Source organism: Eleutherodactylus coqui, chromosome 8, assembly GCF_035609145.1.
Source record: "Eleutherodactylus coqui strain aEleCoq1 chromosome 8, aEleCoq1.hap1, whole genome shotgun sequence".
NCBI lineage: Eukaryota > Metazoa > Chordata > Amphibia > Anura > Eleutherodactylidae > Eleutherodactylus > Eleutherodactylus coqui.
Window position 1 is genome coordinate 81,533,877 of NC_089844.1, and position 19,890 is coordinate 81,553,766.

Consider the following 19,890-nt stretch of genomic DNA (forward strand, 5'->3'; position numbering starts at 1 on the left):
GTAGAGCTTGTTGACCACTCTACAAAGCAATCAAAGAAATTTTCCCTAGTTAACAGAGTTTCATAGGGGGCACATTATTGGAATGTGAGAAGCTGTATGATCATATCAGCAAATTGCTCATGGTCCATTCTACGAAGACCATTAGGAGGTGTTGGGACCAATGGAAGCATAAGGGCACACAGACAAGATGATCAGGTTCAGGAGATAATCAGCAGATCACCAGTAGAGAGGATCATCTGATCGTCCGACAAGCATGAGCAGCTCCAACTGTTTTGTTGTCCGCTATCCAGAGACAGGTGGCACCATCGTTACAGGCAACTGAGTGTGTTGGAACCATTTACGGGCTCTTGTCTAGAGAAAATTTAGTCTCACGGCGCCCATTACGTGTATTGCCTTTAACACCCACCTTCCATCGCTTCCATTTGTAGTGGTGTCATGAGAGACAAAACTGGACTGCTACAGAGTCGAACCAAGTTATCTACAGAGACAAATCCAGGTTTATTTTGGGAATTGATGATGTTTTATGATGTGTTTGTTTCTGGAGACTTGGAGTGAGCACTTAAATCCTGTCTTTGCTGTAGAGTGGCACACTGACCTCACTGATGGTGTGATGGTCTGGGGGGGGCATTACATATGACAGTCGGTCAACCTGAGTAGTGTTACATGGGACAATGACAGCTCAGCGATATGTTCAGGATATCCTGTAGCCACATGTGTTGCTTCTCATGGCAGAGCTTTCAAGAGGCATCTTCCAGCAGGATAATGCTTGGCCACACACAGAAAGGGTGTCGGAATGCCTCGACAGCATTGTCAAACTTCCGTGGCCTGCCCAGTTGCCAAATTTATCACCAATATAACATGTATGGAACCACGTGGAACGCCAACGCCAGGTCATTTTTGATGGCGCATCAACTTTGAGAAGAACTTTTAGAACTTCAGAAAGGTTAAGAAATCTTGCTGAGTAGGGGTGGTGCAACATATATCTAACATATGTGGTAACCTACTAACTTGGCTCTTTAGTAGGCTATTTAATAAGTGCCCATCTGTTTCATGGGAATGACCATTGTAAGTTGTTCAGCTCCACATGGATGGCCCTGGCAGGCTTATTTGAGGTTAGAAGGGAGCAGTTTCACAATTTCTGTACTTCATTTGCAATTTTCCTATTGATCTATGTAACCCCTGGAGATTGCAAACATAGTCGTAAGATGTACAGTATATACGAAGCCAGGTAATCAATATCTGTACATTTGTTACATTTTCTAAAAAGTATAAAAGGACGATTGTCCATTTAGGCCACCAGACTACATAACTATTCTGACAAGGAAATGGTGAGTTATTTAAATTTGGCCCATGGCTTTCCTGTTTTTTCTTTTTGCTGTATCTCATATGAAGGGAATTATGTAAAGGTGGAATAATAAGAAACTAATGTATATGCAATCCTCTATTCTAAAACAAGTTAATCTTAAAGGTACGTTCACACATAGCAGATTTTGGTGGGGAACAGCACCCAAATCTGCATCAAAATCCACACCATTTGGTGCCAATTCTGACACGTTTTTTAATGTGGATCCAGAGCTTATTTTTCCCCTTTCAATTGAAAGGTGTGAAGTCTGCTGTGAATGTGTCAAAATCTGCACCAATGATGCAGAATTTGGCATGGATTTTGGTGGGGATTTTCCACAGATTTGATGCACATCAGCAATGTCACCCCCTCAATTGAAAAGGTGAAATCTGCTGTGGACTGCACCAAAATATGCCATGTGTTAAAACACCCTTAGGGCTCAGTCACATCTGCATTAGAGATTCCATTTGGAGTCTCCATCGGAGAATTCTGTTAAAATCCAGGACTAAATAGTGCTTTATGCACTGCTAATTCATAAGTGAAAGCAGTGAAAGTTTGTACAATAATGTACAAACATTGTGCTAAACTTGAAATCTATGCCAACAAAGAACAACACTATGTCAATATAAAAAGCACTCACCGAGCAATGGCGGGTGGAGGACGGGAGCAGAAGGCAGTGACCAGAAGTTAAAGGGGTTGTCCCGCGCCGAAACGGATTTTTTTTTTTTCAACCCCCCCCCCCCGTTCGGCGCGAGACAACCCTGATGCAGGGACGTACAGAAAGCTTACCGGAGCGCTTACCTTAATCCCCGCGCTCCGGTGACTTCTATACTTACCTGTGAAGATGGCCGCCGGAATCCTCTTCCTCCGTGGACCGCAGCTCTTCTGTGCGGTCCATTGCCGATTCCAGCCTCCTGATTGGCTGGAATCGGCACGTGACGGGGCGGAGCTACACGGAGCCTGCATTCTGCACGAGCGGCTCCATTGAAGAGAGCAGAAGACCAGGACTGCGCAAGCGCGGCTAATTTGGCCATCGGAGGGCGAAAATTAGTCGGCACCATGGAGACGAGGACGCCAGCAACGGAGCAGGTAAGTAAAAAACTTTTTATAACTTCTGTATGGCTCATAATTAATGCACAATGTATATTACAAAGTGCATTATTATGGCCATACAGAAGTGTATAGACCCACTTGCTGCCGCGGGACAACCCCTTTAAGAAAAAAAAGCAAAGAGCACACGTGTGAGACGTAGCTAATCTGGCTGGTAGTGGCTGCATATGCAGATACTGTGGGCTGTGGGTGACGTCACCTAGCCTCACTATGGAAGCTGAAAAAGCCGCAAAATACTTCTGGAAGCTGTAAAAGCCCCCCAAAACTCTGGAGGCTGAAAAAGGCCAAAAAAAACTCCTAACTTGAGGTGAGTGAGGCTAGGTGACATCACCCCCAGTCTGCAGTATCTGAGTATGCAGCCGCTACCGGATGCAGTGGCTGTGTCTCACATGTGTGCTCTGTGCTTTTTTTTTTAGCTGCTGATCACTGCCTTCTGCTCCTGCACCTCCACCCGTCATTGCTTAGTGAGTGCTTTTTATAACACATTGTACATTATTCGTTGTGTATTTCCTATATCCTGGTAGGCTGGGGTAGTGGCCTACTCACGGTCGCAGCTACTTGACATATACTTTTGGCGCGGGGTTATACATACTTATTTGGATATATTAGTTTCTCATATAGGAACATGGCAGAGGGTATAATGGAAGCAAGAATGGACCCTATTAAAGTCAATGGCATCTGTAAAGTGCTGTTTGGTTTGATCATAGGACAGAATTCTATCTTCCTGTACCCATGAGAAAACAGGAAAACGTAATCCATAAACGGTGATGAGAATGATCCCTAAGGGCGCCCACCCACTGGCGTTTGCGATTTTCGCGGCGTTTTTTGCCGCGTTTTCGCGGCGTTTTCGCGGCTTTTCCATTAATTTCCATTGACTTTCATGGGTGCATTAGGAGAAAAATAAGGACACATATGCAACTGACAGTTCCTATGTTAAAAAACGCAACGCAACGCAACACGCCAGTGGACAGGAGTACATTCAATTCTAATTGCTCTGCAGAAAAAACGCAAAACGCAAAGAAAAAAAAATCGCCAGTGGGTGGGCGCCCTAAGGGTGGTATCTCCACAGATTATGCCATAAGTGTCTGATGGATGTGGGTTACAACTCTGGGACCTACATACACTAAGGGCTTATGTCCACAGGCAGGTCGGATTCCGCATGTGGGAGCCCGCAGCAGAATCCGACCCTTCCTGTGGGCGAGGACACTGCTTACCTCTCCGGGTCTTCTGTGTGCCTGTCCGGGTCTTCTATTTTCTTCACTGCGGATGTGTGGTGAAGTGCCAGCCACCGCCCTGCAGCACAAACGCAGTGGAGTTTTTTTTTTTTTTTAACTGCTTTCTCGTGGAATCCGCGGCCCGTCTGCAATTCAGTTGAATTGCAAACGGGCCGCTGATCAAACGGCTTCCATTGAATTCAATGGAAGCTTTCCGTGCAGGAACCGCACTGTAATGGAGCATGCTGCGATTTGCTTTCCAGACCAAAAGGTCCACAAAACAAATCCACATTCTTTAATTCATGCGCGGACATCCATGCTTCCCTATGGGTGGCTTGATTTGCGGATTCCACAAATCAGATCCGCTCATGAACATTGAGCCTTATGTAGAGAACAGCGGACCCAACCTGCTTGATGAGACTTCTGCTGACTACCACATCCAGGAGGAGAACCAACAGAGAAATGAAAGCACTTTGCTCTTTGCATAACTCCCATAGAAGTGAATGAATCGGCATGCACATGCGCTGCCACCTCAACAGTTATTCTTTGTCTGGAAGCAAACAACCAATGGCCACCTCACCAGGCAGGTTTCTGGAACCCTTGTGGATATGCCATAAATGTCTATAAGGGGAATTCCTCTTTAATGTACCCTACATCACAGGACATATAAGCAGTAATATTTCTCGAAGCTACTGTATGGTCATAAGAAAAATCAGACACTAACAGTATTGATAAATTGTACACCAATTAGCTCTATCCATGAACAGAGGTTTTCTATTTTCCTACCATTTCATGAGCTAGAAACTGGTGGAATGTTGAAATCTAAATATTTCTTAACATCGGTGGACTCACCTTCTGGTTAGCATAGTATGGGTCAGGATCCTCCAGGGGTACTGATACCATTCCAGGTGGGATGTCACCATAGATAAATGGCAGTTTTTTACCAGCTTCCAAGTCCCTATTTGGTTTTGGAATCCACTCTTCCGCCTCTTGCTTTCCATTCTTTGAACTCTTTTCCTCTCCGTTACGTCTCTCATTGGCTTGATAAGAATAATGAGATTCCCTGGTATAAAATCGGAGGCTGTCAGATCCAAGTGGTACAAGCCTTGGCTGCTCCATCTTTTCATCCTGCTCCCCTTATTTACCATCTAGCTTGATGCATAGCAAAACTGTCAGAAAAAACAGATACATTAATGTTGACTTCCATAGACCAGATGCAGGCTGGTTTCCGACAAGCTAAATATAGGGACATTTTTGCACACATATTGTTGCGAATGCTGTTTAATGATCCAAATTAACAGTGTTGTAAAGGTACATGTTATGAGGAATTAGGCCAAATGATCTTCCAGCAATCACCATACATGTCTATGGACAACCTATATGTTTTCCAAACTGAGTCTATGAGTTCCATGGACCTGTAATAAGGCATCAAGAATATGTTCACACAGTTGATTTAGGTACCAAATCATTAATTTGAATGTTACAGTCTTCTCCATGCTGATTTTTTGCTATGGATTTGATATCCACATCTTGGGGAAAAATAAGTTGCTTCCTAATGCAGATTCAGATGGAATTTCGATACACAAGAGTTCAATCTGCATGCAGTTTGCAGCAAATTCCTTGGCAGAAATATGCAGCATAGTCACAGATTATTGCCAGGATGTCAGAGGCAGAATCTGCATTGAAAAATCTGTGTTGGATTCCACCATGTGAACATACCCTAAGGAGTCATACTGTACCTCCATATGCCACATATATGATATAGAGGAATATAGAATATATTTTATCAGATGCTTTATTATGGAGATAAATGTCTGATCACTGAGAGCCCCCCAATAATCCCAACAACTGCACCCCCCAAATGCCTCTGTAAAGGTAGTGGCAATATGCATGCCTGACCACCACTGCGTTCACTTATATGGGACAGATGGAGATTGCTGAGCTCATTGATTTCCGCTTGGCCCACAAAAGTGAATGGAGCGGTAGTTGAGCATGGGCATCGCCGCTCCATCCAGGGACACAGTTATGGGGATTTCTGGGGTTCTAGCAGTAGGATCCTAAGCCATTAGACATCCCCTGTCCTGTGGTGGTAAAACTGCATTAATGCGGCGCCATACAAAGGCACTATAAAGTGGTTGAAAGAGTGCCTGTAGCTTTCGTCTCTGCTCGACTATGCGTGAAGGTATTCTGTCCCTAGACTTAACATAGGAACAAGAATAATTGATTCTCATGACTGGAAGTCATGATGTTGGAACTAAAGATGGTTTTACACAGGTTACATAGGTCGGCCGAACGAATATTCATATTAATGTTCATTCCTATTCAATGCACATTGTGGGAAGATTAGCTCAGGTAGAGTGCAGGGTTGCAATGGGAATGGCAGTCAGAGACCACAACAGCATATAAAGTCCATACAGGCTTGGCCTGTGTTTATTAGAAAAGCGTAAAAATAAACAAGATACAGCCTTAACTTCAGCCATAAAACAAAAGCCTGCTTATCCAGCACTTTCTATACAGAGTCCGTCCCTGACTATGTGGACGGCTTGCTGCAGCCATACAAAAACCACACGCTTGTACCATAGTCCAGTTTGTCCCTTGGTAAGGAATAAGGTGTCTCATGAGACCAGCAGCTTCCAGCATCTAGCTACACCAGGCCTCCATTCTGCTTGCAGCTTGCAGACTTTTATGGGCTAGAAAATTACCCAGCCTCTGCACCTGGGGAGCTTGCCTCCCCCTAACAAGACCTGGAGTGGAGGGGGTGGAATGAACACCCCCACTACCAAGCCTGCCATCTATTCCAAAATAAACAGGCCCAACACATTTTGTAAAAAGCATCTCCAGCAACTATATGCCATACAGTGAGACACGAACTCCCTTCGCTGTCAGTCCCGGAGCCAGAGCCACTGGCTGTCATTCAGGCCAATGTTGTTACAGATGACCATGGAGCCCCCGGGGTTGCAACTTGGGCCCTCCCAAATAAACATCCCAGCAATCATCCAAAAATGGACAAACACTAATTTCTTGCCTGTTTGCATCCTTTTTAAGGACATGAAAATCATTTTTTTGTCAACAACGCACATCCCCATGTAAACGGGGGATGTAATGCCAAAAATAATGACACTTTATGTGTAGGAACGATTGTACAAAAGATCATTTGGTCATGTAGTCATGATGATTGCTCCATGTAAATGCAACAAACAAGCACTAATTGACATGTTCATACCGTTGATCGACAATCACTATGGGCGGAAAATCTGTTTATGTAAAATGGACGCTAACACATTTCTTGCATTTCCCCATAACTGAATTTTCATCACTGAAATTAATTATTCTAATTCCTCCGTCATAATTCAAGCAGTGAGTTCAAATTGTATTTCATTGTGTGAGCTACAAACAGTTCATCGTAACAAAGGAGCTGGGCTGGGCGAGCTGTACATGTTTATTATGTTGACTTGCTTAAGACAGAAGAAAGGCACCATCCTAATTACTGTTCCAGGCTACAGAGAAGCAGGACACACCCTGATTGCACTCACAACAGCCGGATTACATGGAATCCTTAATAAACCAGGCAGTGATATTTGTCCATTACTGTTGTAAGGAAGCGGAAGAGCCGAATGCGTCCTGTAGTGTTCTGCATCTCATATGGTCTTTCTCGCACAATGGCTGTAATTTTGCACTCAAGGGAGTAAAGATACTTACTAATTGGTATATTAATGTAATTTCTTAGAACTATTAACCTGATTTCAATTTACAACACTTACAAAAATGGACTCACTCCAAAAAGTACATCTATCCGAACGGTAGAAGCAATTGCACTACTGTTATACCAGAGCTCAGTTTTAATTAGCGTGATGTACTACGATATTACATTAGGTGGTTTTGGGGCTTTGCACTGAAGTGGCCATGTACACAGTTGTTAATTAGGAATTTATGACTTTTACATTCACACACATTAGTCTTTTTACTGCAGCTAGACTGGATTTATACACAGCTTTTTACAGCGTTTTTCCTAGCATTGGTATTGGCGGTTTTACAGCATTTTTTTTATAGATCAATACCACTGCAGTTATATGTTACTTTAGTTTCAAATAGTTTTATAAATTTTTTTTCAAATTGTTACAATAGAGTAAGTACAGATATACCCCTCGCAGGGGGGGTTCAAAATTAAAAGATTTATAAAACATAACATAATAAAGCTTAGTCAAGTATCCAGGCAACAGCTTCCGCAAACCTTGTAATGTATTTTTGGGGTTATTTCTGCTGCTATCCATACCTTCTGTAGGGCTACTTTATATCCCCCCCCCGCCCCCCAACTTATGGCTCAAGGGCCTCTGTGAGACCTGGAGCTCCTAAGTGGTCGGACCACGGCTGCCATGTTTTCAAGGATGACTCCATCCTGTCTTCTCTGATAGCTGAAAGCTTCTCGTATGACATCATTAGCGAGATTCTAGCTTTGACTGGGCCTATCTGCAATACGGGTGATAACCATTGTGAGGCTATATATACTCGGGTTGCCATACAAATGTTTTGAGCCAATTTATGCTGTTGGTTGTTGAAGCCTAGCTGTTTATCCGCCAGCAAACATGTCGCTGGGGTTCGGTCAAAGGGCTTACCAATCACTGATGAGACGAGGCCAGCAACCTGTCTCCAGAGGAATGTCACCCTCGGACAGGTCCACCAGGTGTGCACAGTATATACGTTACTTTAAAGGGGCTGCACCACAATATCAAGTTGGATAGGGAATAACTTGCTGATTGGTGAGGGTCTACCATTGAGATTACTGCCAATATGGAGAACGGGACAACCACGTCCTGTTCTCTAGTCACAGTGGGGGTTGATTCCCCCCTTTAGGGACGTCAGAATGAAGTAAGCATTGGTTAAGTATACATGGTTGGTGCTCCATTCATTTAAAAGGGAGTGAAGAAAATAACTAAGCAGGTGCGGACTTGGGTACTCGGAAGTCCCATTGAAAGTGAATGGTGCACCACTGTGCTTGCACAACTGGTGCTCCATTCAGTCTTCTCCTAACTGCAGGGGATGAAGTAACCCCACAGTGAGGAGGACAGGGGACACGGGACCTACATTTTTGAGATTGGCAGTGGTCTCAGCATTGGAATCCCCACCGAAAAGCTGGTCATCGCCTGTCCTGTGAATGGGGTATAACTTGATTTTCTGGTACAACCCCTTTATAATTTCTAGCAAATTATTGAAAAGTCTACATGTGATATAGCAGAGTAGGGCGAGATTTTTGATTGACAAGCTCTGCATTGCTACTGTCTTATTTCTTCTTCCTTCTGACTGTAGCGCCTCAGCTTTGCTGCAGAGAAGCAGATGATGTACAGTATTAAGGGCAGACATGGGCCATGACTGTGATAAACTGAGCAGCCACTTTCAAATTATGGCGAGACAGAATCTTTAGCCTTTTGAAAGACTGATATGTCAGACGCCAAACATCAAAAAATCCCAATGGAATAATGACTTACATATCTGTCTTCTAGAAAATGCTGCCTTGCTTTTCTGAAGAAAACATTGACATTGAAAACACATTGGTTTATTAAAAGGGTCTCTTAAAAAACATTAATGATATACAACCCCAATTTATCACCTATGGTCAGATGCTAAATGTTAATCCTGATGCAACCCCTTTAAGGGAGCAGATAGGTAGTTGCCAGGCATATATGCCACTGCTTGTTACAATGGCAAAAAGGGATGATTTCTACAAAGGTTCTATTCACGCCTCCGTTTTGTTTTTCGGTTTCATCATATGTGCAGAAAAATGTAAATAATGGCGTGCCTGAAGACTCCAACCGCATCCAAAGAAGCCCATTGATTGCAATGGCTTCCATTGAGTTTCTATCATGGTGTTTTCCTGTATTTATGATGGAAACTCTGAACAGTACTTGCAAGTGGAGTGGTGAGAAAAAGTCTAAAAGGGTTATACAGAATTAGAAAACCCCAACTGTCCTTGTGTTATTCCTGTTATTGGAGCTCAGCTCCATTCCATTAAGCTGCAATACCGCGTACAACCTGTAGACGAATGTGGCACAGTTTTTGGAAGGAAGCAGTCTATTTTTTCTAATTCTGCACAGCCCTATTTAATTAAAGACCCACCTGTCTGACGTAACTTTCCTGTAACAGGTAATACTGGAGGATTTAAGACTACAGGGACGTCACATTGAAGTTGGCCCCTTAGAAAAGTGTAATTACAATAGGTAGTTTTATGAAGAGTAGACTGCAACGGCACAGCCAATATAGATTAGATATCATTAAGATTTAATGTTGATCCTAATTACAGCTATAAAACATCTACAAATGTATTATTTTGCAAATAGTCTCCACCGTACCTGAAAGAGTTAAACAACCAGACACTTGGCTAAACTAATTGTTTGTGTCTTATGAGACAGTCTCGAGAGATTAACTCCAAAACAAAGTAATTATGGCAGCTAAGCCTGTTATACATTGCCTCTCAATGTACAATTAAGAGAGGATCTTTGCATAGAACGATAGCTCTAGTTACAATTACTAACATTCTACATTCTGACCTTTTTAGCACAATTTTAGTTGATTAAAGAACTCCAATTTCTGTCAATGATTGACTTTGTTTTTGGAGGGAACCGGCATAGGCAATAATGACACAGAAATAAAAGTTGTCCATACATTTTACCAATTTGTCCTCTGACGACCCCTTCAAGAAGGGTCATTTTAAAAAAATGTCAGATAAAACGTTTCATTAAGTAGAATTAAAAATTAGAGCCTTTCTGCGTAACCTTGGAAACTGTCCTAGGAAATCTGGAGGTCTTGAAGTTTTATAGTGGCTCCCCACAGGAAGTTCCCGTAAAGCAGTAGACATGTTCTACTTCTGTAATGCACTTTCTTTTATAATTTATAGGAACCATGAGTATAAACCTGGGGAAGAGGGATGGATTAGTACTTAGTTTTGTACATACTGTATATTACTCCTTATAGATGTATCTATTCTTTATAGATAAGACATAACATATATATATATATATATATATAAGTGAAAATTAATTTGTTCTTCATAGGGTTCGACATGATTTGATGGATCTCATCCAAATGTGGTACACATTCTCTTTATGACCAACTTAAAATACTGGGTGGGTGGGGGAAGGGCTCAACTGTTAATTGCTCATAGCAACCAATCACAGCACGACTTTCATTGCAGGTTAAGCAATGACGATTGGTTGCTATGTGCAGCAAACAGTTTTTTACACAGTTTCAATAAATGAGGCCTATTGTATGATAATGATTACCTGTTCAGTCAAGGCCAACTTTCATTCACTTTATGGATCATCGTTCTCTATGCATTCCTATTCCTTGACCGCTTCTGGCAGTTCTTCCATGTGCATGTTTGTATCGGCCTTGATTGTATCCAGACAACGTGTTCTTTGTCATCCTCTTCCTCACGACCCACTAACTATGCCGAGCATCAATGTTATTTCCAGAGGATTGGCTTGGATGATATGTTCTAAGTTTGAGAGACTCTGTTTTGTACTCTTGCCCTCTAGCGATATTTTTGGTTTGATACGCTCCAGGACCATCTTGTTGGTGACCATTGTCGACCATGGCATACGCAACATTCTTCTCCAGCACCATAACTCGAAAGCAGCAATTTTCCTTCTATCTGAATGTTCATCTTTCACTTGCGTATATGGAGATCGGAAGTACAATTGCATTTATCATTCAGATCTTTGTAACAATGCTAATATCTTTGCTCTTCCATATCCTTGCCATTCCTCGCGTTGCACTACGACAAAGTGCAATTCTCCATTTGATTTCTGGTTCTGATTCTCCATTGCTGTCAACCTTGGGCCTGAGGAAGAGGAAATCTTTAACCGCTTCAATTTCCTCATTGCCGATTTTTACATGGACTCTACCATTACTTGCTGTCGTCCTTACCTTTGTTGTCTTTATGTCGAGGTACAGCCCCATGTTCTCACTTTTTTCTTTAACTCTTCGGATCAGATATTCCAGGTCCTTTTCACTTTCCGCAAGCAATGTTGTATCATTGGCACATCGATTTTCACTCCAATTGTTGATTCGTCCAGGTTGCATTCTCTCATTATCTGTGTACAGATTGAACAGGGTCAGTGATAGAAGGCAGCCTTGTCGGACACCTTTCTCAACGTCGAACCAGTCAGTGTAACTGTAGGCTGCCTGTCCTGTGGCTTCTTGATTCTCATGAAGTGATCGTATCAATTCTTCCAGATACTCTGGGATGCCAATTTGCTTCATACATTTCCACAGCTTGTTGTGTTCAATGCAGTCGAATTCTTTGCTGTAGTCTATGAAGCACATGTCCTTTTGATATTCGCACGTCTTTTTCATGATCCACCGCAGGTTTGCAATTTGATCTCTTGTTCCACGTCTTTTGCGAAAGCCAGCTTGGACATCAGGGAGCTCCTTTTTAATAAATGAGTTCATGCGTTTTTGAATACTCTATGGTAAAATAAGATGCTTTGTGATTCAACATGATGAATAATTTAGATGTGTGGTGGATTCAGAATGCCTCCAAAAACATGGAAACCCATGAGACAAGTCCAGCCGAAAGTAAAGAGCGTAAAATTAATGCGAACAATGACCAAAGTGGGAAAGAGCCAGGACATCAAGACGGAAAGGCATTCCAATTTATGGCTAGAAAATTCTCAATACGATCAACTACAATCAACATCCAAATGTTATTATTGGATGAATGGACCAAATATGTAGTTTCTGTCAGGCCAAGTAGCTTAAAATGGAGCCTCATGAAATGTGCAGTAGGAGTGTAAATCCAGGTAACACTGGGTATATAAGGTAGTATATTTACATACTAAAAGGAACTCACCTTTTAGTCTAATGGCAGTAAACTAGTCGGACAAAGGCGCACAAAGTCCTACATCCCACAGTGAAGAGTTGGTCCTTATTTGTAGACATTTTTTAGACTAAAATCTGGAGTGCACCGAAAATTAAGATGGATTCAGATAAGAATTTTTATTTTTGAGTTTTTCAAAGCATGTAAAATTACCTGCATTTTGTAGTGTTTTTTGATTTTTTTTACAAACATGTTTTTCTAGAGGTTTTTGAATACACAAAGCATTTTGCTTTGAGCAATGGCGTAGATAGATGTAACTGTCAAAAAGTTGCAAGATTATGCACAAGCTGGGTTTCTGCAAAATTTTTCAACTTTTTTACACCAGAATCTGGTGTAAACTGTTTTATAAATTCCACCCTTAGACTTCGGGCTTATTCAGACGACCGTATATCGGCCGAGTATTCACGCCTCCTCTTTACCCCCTCTCCGCCCCTCGGCACTATTTGCAATGGGAGGGGGCGGGGCGGAGCTAAGTAATCAGAATTAACCTCCACCTGGTCCCGCCCCTCGCATTGCAAATAGTGCCGAGGGGCGGAGAGGGGGCGGGAAGTCAGTGCACTGCTCCCGGCTCTTCCAGCCTCCTCCCCCTGCAGAAAGGGACAGCGTATATCGGCCAGGCGTGAATACCCGGCCGATATGCAGTCGTCTGAATAAGCCCTTCAGTTGTAAAGTTTTTTTAAGACATATTTGATTGCAATAAAGATGCACCAAAATGTGTAAAGGAGGCCTAAAGCCAGATCCAAACTCACAATTTTTGATGCAATTCTTTTAGGCAAAACTATAGATGTGGCAAAGTTTAACCCCATATTCATAACTTGCTGCATGCAATCAGTTATCTTATCTTGACAAAAGCTACAGGAAAACTATTAAAAGGCAAAAAAGAGTAATGTGCCATAGCTTATTTAATGTGTTAAGAGTCAAGTTATGCTTTGCTACATCTGTTAAAGCCAGTCCTTGCTTAGGCTACAAAAACGTAGATCTTCATGGGACATTTCTAAACCCTAATATTATCATCAACTATGCAAAATGGTCTTAGTTTAGGAGTCTTCTGAGTTTAGAAAAAAAGTATACTCGAAACAGTGCTTCCATTGCCCATGGGCTGTTTTGGTATTGCAGCTGACCCCATTCCAGTGACCAGGGCTGACCTACAATACCAAACAAGGCCAATGGACAAGGGTGCTGTTGTTTCTATGAAAAAAAAGACTTTTTTGTATAGTATAATCTCATACAACATATTTACTCTTGAGGCTGTCATGAGGGTATTGCATGCCCAAAAAGGTACAATGGAGCTAAAGATAATTGTGTTTGCTCACTTAGTGGCTTGTAGTAATCAGATAATTTTTGACAGATCCTGCAGAGAGGGCATCTACTAACAACATGGTGTGTACAGTGCCTGGCAGACCCCCCTGTGGTATATTATAATTGAGGTGAATGGGTTGAGTAAACTACGTGTCTCGTTTACATTCAATACACGTTCACCAATCCAGAATTTTGCACTATTTCAACTTTTTGTATATCTGTGATATGAATCAAACATTACAATTTAGCGGCGATTCTCTTCTGAACTTTAGCTGGAACAAAATGTTCAGCAAATTTATATTGTCAAGCACTTCACACAAGAGTTCCTGTCGGCGTGAATAACTGTGTTTCTTAAGAGCAGATCTACACGACATGTATCAAACTCTGCCATACGATATTCTCCATTATACAAGAGGTACCATTTGCGTAAATATTATAAGACCCGTTCTCTATACCAAATGGATCAAAAAAAAGTTCTATTGTTGTAGCCCAGGAAATCAAAATTTCTATTCTTTTAGCTTCTGAATATCATTTAACATTGTCAAAAAGGCCATATACTTGAAGAAATCATTTGGAGCAGTGGTGGTCCATCAGCATGGTGAGCGCTTAGCTCTGTTATATGGTCATATGGTGTCTAATAACTCAGACCAGAGTGTATATAGAGGAGGCCCCGTAGCAAAGACTAAGGGCTCATGTCCATGGACAGTTCGGATTCCGCATGTGGGAGCCCGCAGCGGAATCCAACCCTGTCTGAGGCTTTCTTGCGGAATGCGCAGCCCATCTGCAATGTCAATTGCGGATCGGACTGCTTCCATTGACTTTAATGGAAGCTATCCGTGCAAGAATCACACTGATATGGAGCATGCTGCGATTTGATTTCTGCACCGAAAGGTCCACATGCTTTAATTCAGTTGTGGTCACCCATGTTTCCCTATGGGCAGCTTAAACTGCAGATCATTCCGCAATTCAAATCCGCCCGTGGATCTGTTATCATACTACGCTCTCCTATTTGAGAGCAACATAGCGGAAGATGTTACTTGCTTCACTCATGCAGCACATCTTTGCTCGTGGCAGTAACTTCCTTTCTATGCCTCAATTCCCTGCTCTCAGCCACCATTGCGTTAGTTCTTCAGTACCATAGCTAATCAGCAAACACTTCTGGCACGTGTACTAAGGTATTTTACCGTATCCCATTGTGCTTGAGTCGATCCTAACTCTGACCTTGGCTTTGATTCTGGATTTTCCTTCTGTCTCCTTTGGATGTTGTTGGGTACCTATTGTCCCCTCCTGGTTCTGACCCCCTGCATATTCTGTAACGGGCAGGTGTGGCAGGATGCGTGATGGTGTTTTGTATGGTACGGTGGTAACAAAAACATAACTTTTACTGGACGAGTTAACTAGTTATACTCCATAGTAGGGAAATGGTACTTTTAACATTACGTAATTGTAAACCGAAAGTCACGTATAACATATCTCTCCACATGCCCATAAAAGGGGATCACTTCTGTGGGACTAGAAACTTCGAACTTTTTATCATTACACATCTCCATCATAGTACTCTATAATCAACATCGTACTCCGCAGCATGATTAATCTTGTGGCCTCATGCATGATAGGTGCCAGAGTACGTTCCAATTTCAAAGTCCTGCAGTACTGCCGTAAGTATGAGCATCATCTTTAGCAGGCACATAATGCTACTACTCAAATTAACATAGAGTGTCATGTGCCCTGTCCACCATTACAACACACTTTACATCCTGAATCAGTATACATCGCACAGGTCATCAGAAATTAACTACAAAAACAGGGCATCACCATCCTCGCATTACAGCCCCCCTTATGGAGATACTCCTCTAGTCCAAGGACATCCGTAATTGTCTCTAGAGCTAACGTCGTTGGACTGGTCTTACGTATCCTTCATCTTTTGTCATCTCAGTTTCATTATCTTCTTCAGGCCAAAACCTCTGTGGGAAATGAGACTCCCCCTCCTTTCATGCAATGTTCTTGTTTTTGGACCCTGCTCATTGGGACCTTCCGGTGTGGTGTTCTTCCTCTGCACCACTCCCCCAGCATAGGGACAAGACTACTTCTCTGATTCTTCTGCCACTCTCTGGACTTGTGGCTCAGCTACAATTCTATTTATAGAGCCAAGATGGCCGCCGTGAGCCGCATTATCGAGTGGCAGGGACTGGGCAAGGTGAAGCCAGTTCTATTCACTGTCAGTCACCTCGTGATGGTTTGTGCTCCTGGGTCTTCTAGTACTAAGTATATTCAGGAGTACATCTCTACAGGTGTGGGTTGATTTTGCTGGCTGATTGCGTGAATTGCTCCAGTCAGCCAATTGCTGGGGCCTGTGCACATAAATACCAGCCCTTCTTACTAGATGGTTCTGGTCATTATGCCTTTACATCTCCTAACTGAACTCAGGTTTTAGGATTCATGCTATGTAGATCTATGTGTGCTTGTTGGTGTCTAATGTTCTTCGCCTGGTCTGTATGTAAGCGGTCTGTTGCTGTTTCTCTTCCATCATTAAGTGTGAGGACACTTGTATTGTCTGTAGGTGTGCAGACGACTGGTCAGTGTGAACTAAGTCCTGCTTGGTTCATGTCTGAATCCTTTTCTGTCCATAGGTGAGTCTGAACTATGTCCTGTTTGTGGTTCGCTGTGTCTGAAGCTGATATGACCCAGTCTGGTGTTCCCTACGTCTTTCCCATTTCTGCTTAGGGCGAGTGAGGTTTAACCTAGATTCATGTGTGGGGCTGTCCTTGTCGGGACGATCACCCGCATTTAGGCATGGTTCCCCTACATCTGTGGTGTTGGATCAGATGTCCCCTTTGCCTTATTTTATTTTCCCTTACTCTGTTTCTTGTTTGGTCAGTTTGGGGGGCTTTGTGTCTGGTCTTGAGTGTATATTTATCCCTCTAGATATAAATATATTACAATCGTGTAGGTCATATGCCCTGCACGATCATAACAATGTCCCTATCAAGGGACTGTCACTATTGAGTGGAACCCCTGTCCAAGCCTCAACTGAGGCTACAAGAAAATGGCACTTGGTGCCCATCAACCCCCGCTCCCTGTAACTGCTTGCTCTCTGGCAGGGGAATAGGGGACTCAAACAGTGCCTATGTATGCCTATTCACTGTGCTGGCAGGCGCCAAGACTCCCAGCACTCAGTTGGTGTACCCTGAATCGATCCGGTACCAAATTGGAGGGGGTAGGGCTAAATGCTATGCCTTTCAGGCCACTTTCCAGGGATTGCAAGATGCTCTATTGTGCAGCAACCGAGAGCCAGGCCTTCAACCGGGGAGACAGCGGGGGGCAAGATGGCGGTGTAAAATGGTGACACTACTGTCTCCTCTCCTGAGAGCCAAAGTACAGCCCAGCTCAGCCGCTTGCAGGGGGAATGAGACATAGTAGTCCTTACTACCAAGGATCAGTTCAAGATTGTCTCTGTGACGCCAGTGCCCGTAGATGAGTGATGAGTCACTCACAGTAAATAAATGAGTCTACAACCACAATGTCTTTCAAAACCGGAAGCACTCGGTTTTCTTTTACTAACGTTTTCAACTCTTGATTTTCCAGTACAACATAAATGCTTTTGCTTTTAAATGCGAAACAAGTGCTTCTTGAACAAATTAAGTACCACGTTTCTTGACACGCTCACTTCCCTTGCCCACCTTTCCGGCACACTTGAAAACAAGGAGTTCTTTTTCCACCCAAGGCACACACATCCTTAGTCGTAGTTATCTGATGGACACTCACTTGGGGCAGACACTCCTGGCTTAGAAAGAATTATCAACTCTCTTCCTTCTTGTCTCTTACTTTGCAGCACCCTGTGCTAGCTGTGGGGGATTTTGTCCCTCCCTTGGTGATGCAGTTCAGCGGGAAAGTGTGCAACAACCATACTCCAACTTCTCCCCGCACCCCGTTGCGTCCCCTGACCTCCAGTCCCTGGAGGGAATAAGTCTCCTGGTATGTGAGACCGGACCGAGGCTGAGCCCCGGTAGGAGTGTCAGTGCCACTGACCTCAGCGCACAACACCTCCTCCACTAACTACATCCTACGTTCTCCTTCTCTCTCCTTTTTGTAAACTCCTCCCTAACCCCTCAAAGACCAATAACATCACACACAGCAGGTTAGGTGGGCAGACAAACAGACTCAATCAAGGTTGATGACACCAACACATACACCAAACACATATGAACTTACACATAAGAACAAACAGACCACAAGTGCTGGAGGGACCCCAACTCTGGGTCACTACAGTTGTGAAGAGGGGAGCACTGCAATGCTATACTTTTACAATTCTACAACTACAGGTATATTTTTGTTCACCATCACTGGTGCAATACACTATAACAATATTGTAGTATGCCTATACTTTTTGTATATAGAATACAATGAGCTACACAAATAGCATAAGGTACCAGACAAACATTCGGCATGTTAAATAAATGGCTCCAGTGTGCCGTACATTGGTTTCAGGAATTATATAATTTCTCCTTAAGGAGAGCACCTAGAAGGTGTGTGAGGAGACTTATAAACCGCTGTCTGTGCATGGTTATTCTGATTTTAACTCATAATTTCCACTCATTGTTATAAGGCCTGTTTAAAGAGTTTGCCTTCCAATAGGTGGTGTTGCAGAGGTATTGTTCTATCTCACCTTTCGCATATTTCCTAGAGGAGCATGGATGGCCTTATACTGTAAGTCTCCACACTCACCCATTAGGTGGTCTCCTTAAGGAGAAATGATACCATTCCCGACTCACGTCTATAGGCCCTTCACTAGCCAAACCAGAAACCTACTGCACACCGATTAGGGGCAATCACCCCAAAACAGCTGTCTGTGCATGGTTATTCTGGCTTTGGTTCACAATTCCCAATCATTGTTATAAGGCTTGTTTCCAAAGTCTTATATTGACTTGCAAGAATGCTGCCTTCCAATAGGTGGTGCTGTAGAGGTATTGTTTCATCTTCCCATTTGAACATTTGTTTGATGCTGAATACATCTGTATGTATGTCTTGTCTTCCGGCTTCTCCCATTCTGACTGTTCTACTAGTAACACTTCTTGGCTCTGTTCTTGATTACTCTAAAGTCTCATTCAGCACATCCGCCACCAAGCCGTGACTATTCTGGGAAATGCGACCTGAGAATCAAGACATGAATTTCCATACCACTTTGCAGAGGCTAAAAGCGAAAAACAGGAAAATTCCTTAGATTCCTCAGCAGAGTCTAGCCAGCAACAAAGCACTTGAGCCCTAAAAATGAAATCCAAAAAATAAAACTCCAAAAACTATGGAATTGGCCTTCCTTCCACCCGCCTCACAAAAAGAACAAAAATGAATTTAACTAAAGGCTTTCAACAAAGTGGATTATGGGTTTCATTTTAGCAGCGCTTACAATGCAATTAACTTTACTTTTGCCATATTCCGAGAGCCATAATATTTAAATTCCTTATTTTTATCAATGGAATGTTGTGAGTGCTTGTTCTCTGTGGGATGAATTGACATTTCCATTGATACCATTTTGAGGTACATATAACTTCTTGATCACTTTTTATTCCAGTTCTGAAAGGAAGAATGAACAGAAACCAGCAGTTCTGACAGTTCTGGTTTTTTTTTCTGTTACAGTATTCACAATGCAGGTTAAATAACATGACTATTTTATTCTTTGGATTTTGGTTGTAGTGATGTCAATTATGTATACTTTTATTGTTTTTTACATAATAAAACATTTTTGATGAGGCAAAAATATTTTTTGTTACCTTGTTTTATGTTGTTTTTTTAACTATTTTTTAAGTTATGGCTCTTGGAAGGTGACTGGATTGGTTGGTTGGGAAGTGGGACAGCCTAGCCAATAGCTATTAGTCTGTCTATTTATTCTGGCTCCTCCTCACAGAGGGTGTTAGTTATACTCTTGCCTCAGTTGGTCTGGTCTGACTTGGTGTCTGAACTCTCTATAGAAAACCTGTCCTGTCTGAAGACCTTCTACCAAAAGTGGCCCCTGGTCCTGCTGGCAGTTCCTGATCCTGACCTGTGTATTTATCTAA

General features: G+C 42.6%; 1 protein-coding gene across 1 annotated transcript in view; it reads right to left on the reverse strand.

The window, feature by feature from the left end:
* Positions 1-4,785, reverse strand: part of LOC136577888 (sodium channel protein type 2 subunit alpha-like) — a 101,677-nt gene extending 96,892 nt beyond the window's left edge. The window contains exon 1 of the mRNA XM_066577808.1: positions 4,519-4,785. Within this exon, the coding sequence (XP_066433905.1) occupies positions 4,519-4,785 (267 nt within the window). The remainder of the gene's footprint in view (positions 1-4,518) is intronic.
* Between the last annotated feature and the right edge of the window lie 15,105 nt (positions 4,786-19,890).